Genomic DNA, 15,254 nt, shown 5'->3' on the forward strand with positions numbered 1-15,254 from the left:
AATAGAAAAGAAAATATGTGTATATATATAAAGAATATATGTCTATGTATATGTATAACTGAGTCACTTTGCTGTACAGAAGAAATTAACACAATGTAAATCAATGAAATTAAAAAAAAATTAAAGTACAACTTCCTTATTCTTGGTTAGAAAATTACAGAGTAAAAATAGTGATGACATGTAGTGTTCTTATATATGAAAAGTATCATCTGAGTTTTGTTCTTACATCCAGTTGTGTTTTATGAGGATACCAAAAGTTTATAAAAATATTATATTCATTACTATGCCATTTTTTCCTTGTCTGTTTTTTTCTCTTTTAATTTGAGACTGTAGCCTTGCAGCAGTATGTAAAATATGTCTTTATTACCATTTAAGATGTGAATAATATATTTAAATAGTGAGTTCATTTATATTCACCATTTATTAATTCTAACATATGTATGCCTTGATATGCCAGGCATCTTATCCAGTAGTAATTATAGAAGTTCTTTGAATTCAGGTTGTTTCTTCAGCAGATTTATTACTGCTCTTTTTACATGGTGAGAAAATGTATACACTTACAAATACACACAGACAAAAATCATGGAAGAGTAGAATTCTTTTTCTTCCAGTGTGAAAGAAGTATGCACTTTACACACAAAAGTATATGTAACTATGTATGCATATATATGTATGTAATGTATATAGTCATAGAATAGAATTTTTAAAGTTAAAAGGGAGCTTAATGACAAAATAATAATGTTTTTATAGTGAGGAAGCCAACCCAGTGGGCTAATGTGGGGTCTGAAGTAATTTATAGCCTGGTATCTTATATGTACTTGCCAGTGATGATGATTTTAAAGACAGAATTATTTTTGGCAATTTATTGAGTGCTTACTGTAAATCAAGCTATGTGCTAGATTTTGGGGGTAAGTAGATGAATTGAACTTGGTACATGCTGTCCAAAAAGGCTTGTAGTCTAGTGGGAGAAGACAGATTATAGGATGATAGCATAAATATAATAAGTGCTTTGATAACTTTAGCACTTGGAACGTGGAGAACACCTGGATGATTTCTGTTCAAAAAGGTTGGACATTTTAGGCAAAGAGACCAAAGTGTAAAAAGTCACAGAGTATGGAACATTTGGAAAACTAACGTTATTTAGAACGGCGGGCGAGAAGGGAAGGAGGAAGTGGGTGCCAGAAATGGTGAGGATTGAGATTGTGAATGGCCTTATTTGCAGTTAGGGGCCTCCTCTTAAAGTCTGTGGTGAAATCATTTTAAATTTAAAGTGGAATTGTAGTGTAAAAAGCTATTTGGTTGGGGTAGTTCAGGTAAATAAGGATGATGGACTGAACCGAGGAAGTGGCATAAGAAATGGAGAAGATGGGACAGATTCAAAGTAGATTCCAGAGGTAACATGGACAGGACTTGTTGATCATTTGGATAAGAGTAATTGAGAAGGAATAAGAATTAGATAAATTATTGGTTGCTTAATTGGATGAATGGTTGATATCACATGGAATATAGGGGAAGGAAAAGATTGGGAGAGGAGTGATAGATACCTTCAAAAGGAGTTCAGTCAACTAGCTCTTTTTTGACTAGGGCACAGTATCCCCTCTTAAATTAAATTTTTAACTGCCTCACTTTAAAATTAATTAAGGTAGCATTGTCGATAACTTCATGTATAGTATTTATATGAGGAATGCAAACAGATCCCTTACCCTTCACTGAAGGAATTAAAGAGAACATGCTTTAGTATTTATAGACATTATTACATAATTTAGAAAAGGAAGACAATCCATGAAATTACAGCTTTCAGAATTAGAAACACTAAGGAATGTTTTGTGTACTAATGAAATATTGAGAAAGTCAGGGTTTTGTCTGTAATAATAAATTACAACCTGAAACAAACTTTAACCTTACATTAACACATAAACCATTGATAGCAAATTTCCTCTTTTCTTTCTAGGATATTCATCAGTATTATAGTAGAAATCACCAAATACTTAATTATCAAATATCATACCTAATTAATTTTTGTGAATTAATAAGAAACAGAAGGAAAGCTAAGTGTAAACTAAAATACAGACTATTAGGTACAGACATTTAAAATTTGACTCATGAGATGAAGAGGAAAAATACAACTCCATAATGTAGCTACAGTATGATTTTCTTTAAGTAATTTCAGTCCTTGTTAAATGTCAGTGATCCAGTTACTGCCAAAGCTTTGTGTGAAGTCCATTATAATGTAGCCCTTTTAAAGAAGGTTAGACCTCTTCAGGCTTTAGGGCATAAAAAGGACCTTTTTAAAAAAGTGTAAACAGTAAATTTATCTGGAATGATTTATTTTTAGTCTTCCTTAGAGAAGAGGCTATATACTTATACAGTAGCTCGTTAAGAGTTTTAAAGTGAGAAAAATCTAGGTTTCAGTTTTATACTTAATGACTGTGTGACTTGAATAACTCGGCTATTCTAAGCCTCAGGGTGTTTCATCTTTAAACAGAGATAATTATATATAGTCTGATATCAAAGGGTTATTGTGAATTGATTAGCATAATGCCTGGAATATAGTAAAGTCTTGATAAACATCAGTTATTATTCCAACTGCACCATGTGATTCTTGTTATATCTGAACATTTCTTTATGTTATTCAGATTTGCAAGTATCAAATGCAGATTTATGATTCTGTATTGGAAAATGTTAACATCTGTATAACTAATACCTGCTTTAACCTCAAAATTTGTTGTGTTTTCTCACTTTGTATAAGAAAAGCAAATGATATATTCTGCTTTCTAGGTAACAGCTATTGAACCTATAATTAATCATGGAGGAGCCAGTGCAAGTACTCAGCATTTACACCCAAGCCTGCGATGGCTTTTTGGTGTGGCAGCTGTGGTAACTGATGTTGGACAGATCCTTCTTATTGACCTGTGTTTGGATGACGTGTCATGCAATCAGAATGAAGTAGAGGCATCAGGTAATTAATTAGTCATTCTTTGCTTGAAACCAGAAATTAAGCACCTGAGTATTCTGATGCAATGGATTGATTTTTTTTTTTAATAGTCAGAAAATGTTACATAGAAAACTTCTTTATGTATCTTTTTTAAAAAAAATGTTTGCTCCTATTTTATTGTTTTGGGCACTATGGAGATTTTTTGCATGAGTTATTCTACTTTATTGATGAAGTGTTTATAGACTAGGTCTTGAAAGAGATAGGGGTATGTTTCCAGATATACACTTGGATAATATATTCAAGTTATTAAGTAAATGCCAGAAGAAGGGCTGAAAGGTATAAAATCTTGTTCCTACAGTAAGCCCAAGATAGAAATAAAGCAATAAATAACAGTAATTTAAAAGTCTTCCCTCACAAAATAACTTCCTAAAATAGAACTAATGCTACTTAAGTGAAGAGAGATAATTTTCCCCCTTTAATACTAATGCATATATTTATAAATCTCCTCAAGTGTTTTTTGTTTTGTTATTTTTGTGATTTATGAGACACTTGATTGGTTTATGTAGGGAGCAGAGCTAACCTAAAAACTTCTAAAAATGTGTGTATTACCAATAAAGTTTCAGGAAAGGACTATTCCTTGAGGACCTTCTTGATTTTTAAAATAGTCCTCTTGGGACTTCTGGTGGTTCAGTGGTAGGGAATCCATCTTACAATGCAGGGGACTCGGGTTTGATCCCTGGTCAGGAAACTAAGATCCTACGTGCTGCGGGTCAACTAAGCCCATACCCTGTAACAACTGAGCTCAGGCGCCTCAACTAGAGAGACTGTGTGCTGCAAACTACAGAGCCCATGTGCCCTGGAGCCTGTGCGCCACAACTAGAGAAGAGAAAACCTGCACACAACAACTAGAGGGAAGCCCGTGTGCCTCAGTGAAGATCCCGCGTGCCGCAACTGAGACCCGACACAGCCAAAGATAAATAATATAATAAATAAATAAATAATAAATCTTTAAAAAAAATAGTCCTGTAATATTAGTGCAGATCTGTTTATTTATGGATCAGCTAAGAAATAGATATAAATAATCAGTATTTTGTCCCAATTTATAATGAGTATAACTAATAAGAACTGTTGGTATGTAATAAAACTGATTAAAACTGCAAGTGGTAAAAATTATGTTTGACCAGAAATTAACTGAAGAACCAGATTATCTGAGCAAAATTTAAATCTGCAAAATATGACATGAAAAAGTTTGATTTGGTAGAAATAATGGCCACACATGCACTTAAGGAAAAAAAAAATTCTCATAGTGATGGAAACTATACCTGGAAATTTAATATGTATTAAGATCTGATTGATCTTAATAAAATCCCAGGTAAAGTTGAAATGAAAAGAATTGATTAGTATAAATAACAGTAACTAAAAATGAATTTGTAGAATATTAGAAATGATTTAACTGCTCTTTGTAGAAAATTGATGAAGGAATTTGTCTTGACGGAGTTTTGTTCCAGAGTGTTTTGTAGATGATATCGCTATAGGTCTAAGGCTAATTAAAATACCTGTATTCATAATTAAAACTCTTCAGATCAAAATAGTAGAGTTGAAACATGCTTTATTTCAGGAGTCAATAGTTAGTAGTTAAATTCAACACAAGGGTAATTTTATAATGAAACTCTGGATTGTAATCAAAGATCAGAATCAGTTTCTCAATTCTGAGAATTAGGAAGCCATTGAATTTTATAGCATACAAAAAGTTGAGTTTTGGGGTTTAATGCAAAATTAATTTTTTGTTTACAGAAGTAATTTATAATTACAGCTATTTAGACTTCACTGAAACACACACAACGTAGAAAATGAAGTTCCTAACATGATAAACATATTATACATACTGTTTTGCAACTTTTTCAAACTTAACAGTATTTCTTATACATCTTTCCATATCAGTGCACATAGAGTCTACTTTATTCTCTTGAATAAGTTTACAGTATTCCATTTATTAACTAGTTATTTTGGCAAAATGTAATCACTTGCTGTTTTCTGGGGGAAAAAATCAGAAGCAGAATGGATTAGGAGGGTAATCATTCAAGTACAATGTGATAGGATTTTTTCCCCCTTCATAACAGCATTGAGGGAATCTACTCTTGCACAAGTTATATCAATGAATGGGCCTGAATTTTTTTTATTTAAACATTTCGAACATCTTCAAGTAGATAGACCAGTATAAAAATTCCCACAAACCTGTTACCTAAATTCAAGTCAGTTTTCAGAATTTACCCATATGTGCATCTGTTCTCTTTTATTTCCCTTTCCCCACCTTCTCTCTCTCTCTTTCTTTTTTTTTCTTCTTTTTCTTTTTTATTTTTGGCTGCACCGTGTGGCATGCGGGATCTTAGTTCCCAGACCAGGGATTGAGCCCTTGCCCCCTGCATTGGGAGCACAGAGTCTTAACCACTGGACCACCAGGGAAGTCACCCTTCTCTCTTTTTTACTCTGTACTAATCTAAAGCAAATAACAGTTATTTTACTACATAATCATGATGTGGTTTACCACTGTTAACGACATTAAATATGGACTTACATTTGATGGTTTGCGTCTCATGTCTATTAATTTAGAGCCGTCCTCCCTCTATCCTGTCCTTATTCATTTATTTATTTTTAGTGCCACTGACTTGCTGAAGATGTTAGTTATCCGGTAAAATGCCCCACATTTTGGAATTATCTGTGTGTCTTCATGTGATGTCATTTACATTTTGTATTTTCTGCAATTGTTAAGTTAGCTCTGATTAGATTGATTTAACACTTGACAAGTATACTTCAGAAGTGCTGGGTATTTCATAATGTATCACAGCAGGAGGCACATGGTGTCTTGTTTCATATTCAGTGATCAGTGGGTTCAGATGACGACAGCATGATCCATCAACCTTTGTACCAGTGGTTCTCGGGTGATTTTTTGCCCTCCAGATTTTTGGTCATATCTGGAGACATTTTTGGCCATTAATACTGGAGGGAGATGATGCTACTTGGCGTCTGGTAGATAGAAGCCAAGGATGCTGTGAACATCCTATAAAGCACAAGACAGCCCCCACAGCAAAGAATTATCTGACCCAAGATGTCAATGGAGCCAAGGTTGAAAAACCATACTTTGTTTCATCCACTGAGATTGTTGCCTAGGTCTCTTTTGTCATTAGGGCTGCAAAAAAAGATGATTTTAAAGTTCTGTTAATCTAAAGAATAATTTTCTGATTAACTAGGGCCATTTGTTCACCTTGAAATACAGTTTGTACAGAAAAGGGAGAATAAATGCTTATATTACTATTTCTTTAAGTACTAATTTTCAGAGTAAGAAGCTGGTACTCAGCTACCTTCAGTGTTTCAATTCATTAAGGTCTCTTGTAAGTAAGGAGGGCAGGAACTCATGGGGTTTTATATATTGTACTTAATGTGTTTTATTCATTTTCATTATTTTCTTCTCATGCCCAAAAATGTTCTGTTTTTGCTAACGAAGGCACCTTCATGTAGTCTGACACATCCCCTCAGATTTTGATAGCTTCCTAGATTTCTGGCACAGGATGTGCCAGGCTCATCTTATATATTTTCTGCTTCTGACTTGGAACCAGCCATTCTCCAAGGGGAATATTTAGGTTGTTAGTTGTAAATTTGAATAAAGAAACCATCAGCTTTATTTATGATTGTTAAGGAAATTGTTTAATTCTTTTAAAATAAAGAGTCTACTTTAGATAATATTTGATGTGTACTATGAGATTTTTAAGAAATTACACAATTAAATATACTTCGAAAATTATAGCATTTAAAATAAAGGCAGTTATTTTATAGTTCAGTATGCTTTATTATCACTAATCTTATTTTAATTGACCCCAGTAGTTTTCAGTTGCTGCTTGAATAATGGGCAACACACTTGCTTTTATGATGTTTATAGTTTGTTAATCTTACTTGTCTTATTTATTTTTTAGACCTTGAAGTTATAACTGGTATCCCAGCTGAAGTACCACACATCAGAGAAAATGTGATACAAGAGGGACGCCATCTGTGTTTTCAATTAGTAAGCCCATCAGGAACAGCTGTTTCAACCCTTAGTTACATAAACCGGACAAATCAGCTTGCTGTTGGTTTTTCTGATGGATATCTAGCACTTTGGAATATGAAAAGCATGAAAAGAGAGTAAGTACAACTTTTTCTCTTCGATTATGTGATTATTGGTAATTTCTTTGTGAATGTAACTTGTTCTCAATTACTAATATTTAAAATTAACATAAACAGGAAAAGATAGGATAATGATTGAATGACTATGTAATTTTCCATTGCATTAAATTATAACTTTGTATAATAAAGGAGTGACCTAGCACATGAATTTCGGTTGATTCAGTATATTTAAAAGGCATTTCAGGGAATTTCCTGGTGGTCCAGTGATTAGCACTCTGTGCTTTCACTGCTGTAGCCCGGATTCAGTCCCTGGTCAGGGAACTAAGGTCCTGCAAGCAGTGTGGCTCGGCCAGGGGAAATAAAGGCATTGCAGTCATTGTGGTGTTCAATTTGCTAGTAACTATGACTACATTAAGATAAACTACGTATTTGTATAGTATGAATTCCTTCAGAAGTACTTTTCTACATAACCATATGTGTAAGGTAGTTTAATAGTAGTAGTTCTCAGTTCGCAGAAAAACAAAAGCTTTTTTAAAAAGTTACAAAATACTGTGTTAAAAATTTTTTATGCTGTCAAAAACTTCCCCCAAGTATAATTATATTGATACTTTTCTATTAATCTTTATGTTGTTAAAATTGCTGAGGAATTGACTCTTTATTGAGGGAGGTAAGGCACTATAGGTTTTAAGTCTAATCTCTGTTAAGAGTTAAGTAGATACCTATTTGTCTCTTAAGTTGTCAATTTAATATTTATTTCTTCTTTTTTCTTCCAAGTAATATTGGAATATTTTCTTGAGTAATTTTTCTTGCAAATGAGTCAACAAAATATTCACCCTTCCAAACTTCCTGCTCAGTTCGTCTCACCAACAAATTGGTACCTACTTGGCTGTGTTTGGTTATAAATATTTGCCAAGTTTGAAGTGAAGGAAAAAGAGAGAGGTAGAAAATAAAGATTCTCACCTATACCCATTTTTTACTGTTGGGTTCTTTGATGATATTAGAGTGTTACTAGCCCCTTAAGTAAACATAAACGGTCCTTGCACCTCCTCAAAGTCAAATTTTTCTGCACAGTGCCAGTGATGAAGTGGCAATGCTATTGCCTAGTAGCTCCCTATGGGAAGTCCATCTCAACTCTCTTTGTTGATACCTTTTTATCAGCTCTTGTTTTTGCATAGCTCCCAAAGGAGTGCCTGGAGAACCTGGCTTTTACAGTGTTTTCTTTAGCACTATCATCCTTCACTGATCATACTTTTCCAAAGGGTTTGTGAGAACTCTTCAGATTCTAACTCATTCTGTTGTCGTAATGGGGAAATTGACTCTAAACCCAAGCAGCTGAAATAGAGTGTTGTGGCAGTATTTCATCTCTTTCTAGAGTACCTGTTATTGGGGAACAGTACATCGTGGCATACGTTTACACGCCTGGAAGGACTAGTTCACACATGTGTATATGCATGTGCTTTAGTAATTTTAACCCTTCCCAGTTCTACCTGGGAGATGGGGTGCCATGCTCATTGTCTTGATGTCTTGTACCCTGTGTATTTTTGAAGATAAGACGATTGTATGAACAGCAGTTGCTCTAACCCAGATTCTTACATGAGGCATCTTCTTCCTTTTCATGAAATTATAACTTAAAAGTATGAAGTGTACTGATATTTGTGCCTGTTATAGATACTACACACAGTTGGAAGGTGGAAGAGTTCCTGTATATGCTGTCACTTTTCAAGAACCTGAGAACGATCCTCGTAATTGCTGTTACTTGTGGGCTGTTCAGTCTACACAAGATAGGTAAGTGTGATACATGTGGTTTTAAATATTTGTCAGGAATGGAGTAGCAGTTAATTTCCTTTGCAAAGCTTTGTACTGTGTTGTCCCTTTTTAGTGAAAGTGACATAAATTCAGTGAATTAGAAAGTGGTAGTTGAAATGACTTTAAAAGGGAAATGATTATTTCTGCATGTTTGAGTAATGCTGAGATATCAGTAAGAAGAAATTGTGCTTACTTGACCTGTTTAGGTGTTATTTCAGAGAGTAAGCCAATACACATGAGTAGGCAATTTCTTATTCCTTAGGCAATTTTTATGGCCTTCTATGTTCTCTCATAAGAACATTTTTTCTCTTTTATAATCTCATTCCTTTTTTCTCTTTGTTGTGTATGTATCTGTACTGTGTTCTCTAGTCCCTCTGCTTGCCTTTTGCAGTATATCTTTAGGGTTAATTCAGTTAATTTTTCCGTCTTTCATAAGCTTTAATTTTATTCCAGCTATAGCTTGTGAGAAATCTTTCCTTTCAATTTAATTTCAAACTGGTTAAGCTTGTTCATTTGCAATGCTAGGACAGTGTAGGTATTGATTTTCTCTTATTTTTCATTGGTGTTTAGTACTTTCTTTGATGATCAATGAAACAGTTAAGTCTGTGGCATAAATGACATGATTTGATAACTGTTCCTAATACTTTCTCTTCCCAAGTCCGTACATGAATTGTGGTCAGCTTGGGTGTTTGTGTTAGATGTCTTCACTTTGAGGTTTTGTCTTACACTTTAGTGAGTAAGTCAGTGAAGGAAGAATTGATTTGTCACTTTGTCAATCCTGGAGGAAAATAGAAATAAAAATATAGAGACAGCTATTGGGATATTCCTCATTAAGTGAAATCCGTATTTCCATCCATCTGAGTGTAATGTGGGCTGGTAGCAGCTTGAGTAATGTGCCTTGTGAAGGCTCCATGTGGTGAGTGAGAAGGGACGTTTATCTGAACAATTTTTGTATCCCATTTATTTTTTCTTCCAGTGTTGCCTAAGTAAAGCACACCTATTGAAGAAAGGGAGAAGGACTATTAAGTAAAGAGTTATAGTCTCAGGCACATAAGATGTCACCTAAAATATGCAAGCAACATAAGCTTTAGTTAATTAGAATCAATAAATAATTAAATCAGTTATTATTTCAAAGGACTACATTTTGTGAAAACAGCCAAGTAAAACTAAATTCTTTACAGTGACCTCAGTTTTGTCACATGCACTCAATATTGTATGCAGATTAAATTTATTTGGACAATAAAAAGTGCTTAATGCACTAATATGATATTCAGTATTTCTCCTTAGCTAATTTCTGTTTCTTTCAGTGAAGGGGATGTTTTGAGTTTGCATCTGCTTCAGCTGGCCTTTGGTGACAGAAAGTGTTTGGCATCAGGACAAATTTTATATGAGGTAAATGGTAATGATAGTATGGGTTCAGAGTACCATTTTGTTCATTGTTTGCCTGTTTTAAGATACTGAGATATTGAAATGTTATTCTTCTATTCAAGTTAATACTGTATTCGAAATATAATGTAAAAAGTATTAGATTAGGGATCAGGAGACTGGTATTTTACCAAGGTAGCAATCTTAAAATCTTCAGGTGTCACTTTCCTCTAAAATGAGGGAATTAGACAAGACAAACTTGTGGCCTAATTGGTAGCCAGGAAAAATAACCCCACTTTCTTGCTCTAAGATAACAAGCAGTAAGCCATGGGGTGACTTTATAGTCTTGTCGCTTCCAATTGTGAAAGAGGGTAAATGCATCTACGTTTTGTATGACTATTTTTCTGGCTGAATTCTTGAGGAAATAGTGGGGTCCTGCTAATAGCCATATTTGGTTAGCCATCACATTAACTTCTCTAGAACAGGCTTTCTTAACCTAGTATTTGAGGGTGTGTGTTTGGGTTTTAGGGAATTTGTGAAGTCCCTGAATTACGTGTGGCATCTTCATGATCACAGTGTCCGCGTTGTCCCTCCCCCGCCCCCCCAATCCTCCAGTTCCACATCTGTGGATTCAACCAATCTCGGATCAAAAATATGCGGGGGGGGGGGAGGGAAATTCCAGAGGGTTCCAGAAAGCAAAACTTGAGTTTTCCGTGCCACAGCAACTATTTACGTAGCATTCACATTGTATTAGGTATTATAAGTAATCTAGAAATGATTTAAAGTATACGGGAGGTTGTGCGTAGGTTATATGCAAATATTACTCCATTTTATATGAGGGACTTGAGCATCCACAGATTTTGGTATCCGAAGAGGGTCCTGGAACCAGTCCCTCATGGACAGCAAGGGGCAACTGTATGCATTTTTCTGGGGAAAAATTCATAGCTTTTGTCAGATTGTTACAGGGATCAGCGAACAAAAATTTAAGGACTACTGTTTTAGAGCAAGAACTTCAGTGAAAACACAGAAGTAGGTTTGCTGGTCTAGAGTATACGTATATATAATTTTAATGCTTAGGTCCAGTTTACCCCCGCAACCAGTAGTGCATGAAGGTTCCCGTGTTCAGTAACAGCTTTAGAAGATTTCTTGGTAATATTTTTGGGAGACTAAATTTAGTCTTTTATTTGTGTTTTATGCTATATAAAATTTTAGAACCCTTTTCAATAATTTGTTCTCTTCAGTCTTTTAACTTTTTTGTTTTCTTTGTATTGTAAGAAAACTCTTTTGGAGAACATTTAATTTTAGAATGACTTTTTCCTAGAATCCTATTAGGATATAGATTGTTGTACATTTTCTATTTCAGGGGTTAGAGTACTGTGAAGAAAGATATACACTGGACCTCACAGGTGGCATGTTTCCTTTGAGGGGCCAGACTGGTAATACCAAACTGTTGGGATGCCAAACTGTAGAGAAATTTCGATCTCATGGTGACAGGGAGGAAGGCATGAATGAAGGTTGGTTAAAAGTACTCTTATTATATACCATGTGAATACTTGATTTAAGATTTATCTTGATTTAAGATATATGACAGGTATTGTTTTCTGTAGTTCATTGGAATACTAATTGTGGAATATATTCAGGTCTGTATGAGATATGAGGTATGTCTTGCTCTCCAGATTGCCATGTGTAGAACTCAAGAATTGAATAGATTAAGAAAATGAGAAACCCTTGTATTTTGATCCAGCTCTCAAAACAGACAGACATACAAAAAAAGGTCTTTAGTTGTAACTAGTATGAATAGTCTCTGAATAATGTTTACCTCTGTATTTTTTGAGACGTATACGGCAAACATGCTTTGGTTGCCTTGAATTTTTTGTCTACTTTAGTGTCATTCCTTCTTCCTGGTAAACATCCTGGCGTAGTGAAAATTGCATAGATCTTAGAATCCAACCAACATGGATTCAAGTCCCAGCTCTGTCACTAGTTGTAACCTTTCATAAATTATTTAACATTTGTGACTGAGCCTCTTGTTTCCTTACCTGTGAGTGGAATAATACATTTATACCTTCTGCAAAGGGTCGGTTGTGAGGATTGAATGTGATAATGGGATAGTTTTATTTTGTTCTGGGAATGTTCAGTGGGGCCCTGATTTTGTTTGTTCTTACTGGGATTCATTCTCATGGTTAGCTCATTCATTCCAGAGATGGCCTCTGTCCTAGTCCCCGCATCTATATTTGTGATCCATTCTTCACGTCCAACTAAACATGTCAAAACAGAACTTATCAAACCCTGTCTCTTATTCCCCACTCACATCTTCTTTTTTATATTCCCTGTTAGTTGTGCCTCAGATTTTTACTTTCCTCTTTCCTTCTATTGATCTCTTAACTTTGTTCCTATCCTTCTAGGCCAGCCACCATCCAGGTACTTATGTCCCCCCACCCCACGCGTTACCATATAGCTGGATCAATCCTTCTCAACTAGAATTCTTCTAAAGAATTAAGCCCTAAAGCCTAAAGGCATCCATTTTAAGTATTGATATTCTCTGGTAGCAGTGACATATTCATGGGAGAATTTTCATTCAAATCGTTTTCTACTTTTCTACCTACAATACCTCAAAGTTGCCAATGAGTACTTTTTAATAAGGTCTTCTTGAAATAGAAAAACAGTCAACATACAATTGAATGAATCTCTTCTTATAGAATAAACGATAGAAATGTGTCTTGACAAATCAAATCAAATATGAAGTAAGCCTCTTAATTTATGAGAAGGTCTTGCTCTAATTTTATTTGGGGGATTTATTTTGAGATTATTTATTCTATTTTTAAAGATTATCTTCTTTTCTTTTAGCTTTGTCTCCTGATACCAGTGTTTCAGTCTTTACTTGGCAGGTGAATATATATGGACAGGGAAAGCCTTCTATATATTTGGGGCTTTTCGACATAAATCGTTGGTATCATGCACAAATGCCAGATTCGTTAAGGTATGATTTTTCTCTCTCTACGTATATGTGTATGTATTTATTTATATATACATATATAGGAATTTTATGTGTAGCAGTTCATTGACCTAATGTGTAAAATTTTCTTTTAGATCAGGAGAATATCTACGTAATTGCTCTTATTTTGCATTGTGGTCACTGGATTCTGTTGTAAGTAGGACTTCTTCACATTACATCTTGGATATATTAGTACATGAGAGAAGTTTAAGTCGAGGAGTTCCTCCTTCATATCCACCTCCTGAGCAGTTTTTTAACCCAAGTACTTACAACTTTGGTATGTATTTCTTTAACATTACCTTTTGAGAAAAATAACATGCAAGAGTATGTGTTTGTATTTGTGTTGTGTGTATATGTGTGTATAGTGTATTGTTCATTTCTCATTGTTATTAGTTAATATATGGATAAGTTAGGAAGTTAACTTGATATATGCACACAAGAAGTTTAGTGTTTATATGTTTTATAGAGAAATTATCACTATTTTGAATTTGCTAGAAAAGGTATTAACTATTTCATATTAAGTGCACTTGTGATAAGGTTTGGTATCTTGTTAGGATAGAAATACCTGGACAAATTACTTAAAAATTTATTGTATGTAGTAATTCCATACCTTGCCTAAGAATCTGTTATTAGGATAAATTTTATTGTATTAAAACCATCCCAAATATAATATGTAAGTGGATTTTTTTTTAATCTTTTTTTTTTTTTTTTTTAGATGCCACTTGTTTGTTAAACTCAGGAGTTGTTCATATAACTTGTAGTGGTTTTCAGAAGGAGGTAGGTAACAAATGACAATTTGGACAGAGTGTTTCTTCTTGAACTGAAGTCAGATGATGGATTTAAACTTTACTTAGTGTTATTTATATAAACTATTGTTTCGTCTTAAAAGGTAGCTTCTGCTAGGTTTATGAGATTAGCCGCTAGTAGCATCAGTTACTGACGGCAACCTTCTAGGTTCTAAGGTATTGGGATGTTTTTAGCAGCTTTATATGGATGTTAGCTCCTGAACCCCAGGCAAAAATAAAGCAGTGCTTTACTGCATCCCTTTTTATCCATCCTCTTAATTCTCTTCCTTCTCAGAAAGCTTATGGGTAAATGAAGTAATGCAAAGAAGATACCTAGCACAGTGGCACAGTGACTGGCCCAGAGTGGGTTATGACTGTATGTTGATAAATGAAGTAATGCAAAGAAAGTACCTAGCACAGTGGCACAGTGACTGGCCCAGAGTGGGTTATGACTGTATGTTGAAAATACTTTTCCAGGAAAACACAAAGTGGCAGACCCTTTAAATGATAATCAGCTAGATGTGGATGAATGCCATATTTATACTTCATATCAGATCTCTTTCACATTAGGCCAAGAGGAATAAACTGCAAGATTTTTCTTTTGTGTATTAAGTTGGTTAAGATCTGTTACCAGGTCTGTCAGCTTTATAGAAGGTAACAGGGTTACCTTACACATAAACAACTTAAAATACCCTTATCAGTAGTAGTATTTGTAACTAGCAAGCATTGGTTACCTCAAGAACCTATAAGCACTTTTCCCTGCAAGAAGTACAGAAATGTAGTCTTCCACAATTTTCATTCAGTGCCTTTTAGTTTTATTCAAAATGTTAAGTGTAAAGTAGGGTGATGAGTTTATTAGTTATTCTTAAATTTGATTATTTGAATTGAATAGTGACTGATATTAATCAATCTATTATAGACTTTGACTTTTTTAAAGAAATCAGGACCATCTCTCAATGAAGTCATTCCTGATAGTTACAATCGATGTCTTGCGGCTGGCCTTCTCTCACCAAGACTTATTGATATTCAACCTTCCAGTTTAAGTCAGGTGAGAGATTTTTAACTCTGTTGTTTCTTTTGGATCACATGTTATTAGCTTTCTATTATAACAAAAATCTATTAGATAATTTCTAAAAAAGTAGATTAAGTAGTATAATGCCAACTCTGCAAGTCAGTAGCTGTGGTTCTTGGGTTTGGCTTGAAATTCATA

At 34.3% G+C, this 15,254-nt stretch overlaps 1 protein-coding gene across 5 annotated transcripts in view; it reads left to right on the forward strand.

Moving 5' to 3' along the window:
• Positions 1-15,254, forward strand: part of AHCTF1 (AT-hook containing transcription factor 1) — an 84,011-nt gene that overhangs the window by 16,923 nt on the left and 51,834 nt on the right. For all 5 annotated transcript variants that reach the window (XM_082655775.1, XM_082655773.1, XM_082655774.1 and 2 more), the window contains 9 exons: positions 2,779-2,959; positions 6,904-7,111; positions 8,762-8,878; positions 10,207-10,291; positions 11,628-11,778; positions 13,112-13,244; positions 13,355-13,536; positions 13,975-14,036; positions 14,964-15,092. In XM_082655775.1, coding sequence (XP_082511901.1) covers positions 2,779-2,959; positions 6,904-7,111; positions 8,762-8,878; positions 10,207-10,291; positions 11,628-11,778; positions 13,112-13,244; positions 13,355-13,536; positions 13,975-14,036; positions 14,964-15,092 — 1,248 coding nt within the window. The remainder of the gene's footprint in view (positions 1-2,778; positions 2,960-6,903; positions 7,112-8,761; positions 8,879-10,206; positions 10,292-11,627; positions 11,779-13,111; positions 13,245-13,354; positions 13,537-13,974; positions 14,037-14,963; positions 15,093-15,254) is intronic.

Source organism: Grampus griseus (genome assembly GCF_964374135.1).
Source record: "Grampus griseus genome assembly, chromosome: 1".
NCBI classification, from domain to species: Eukaryota; Metazoa; Chordata; class Mammalia; order Artiodactyla; family Delphinidae; genus Grampus; species Grampus griseus.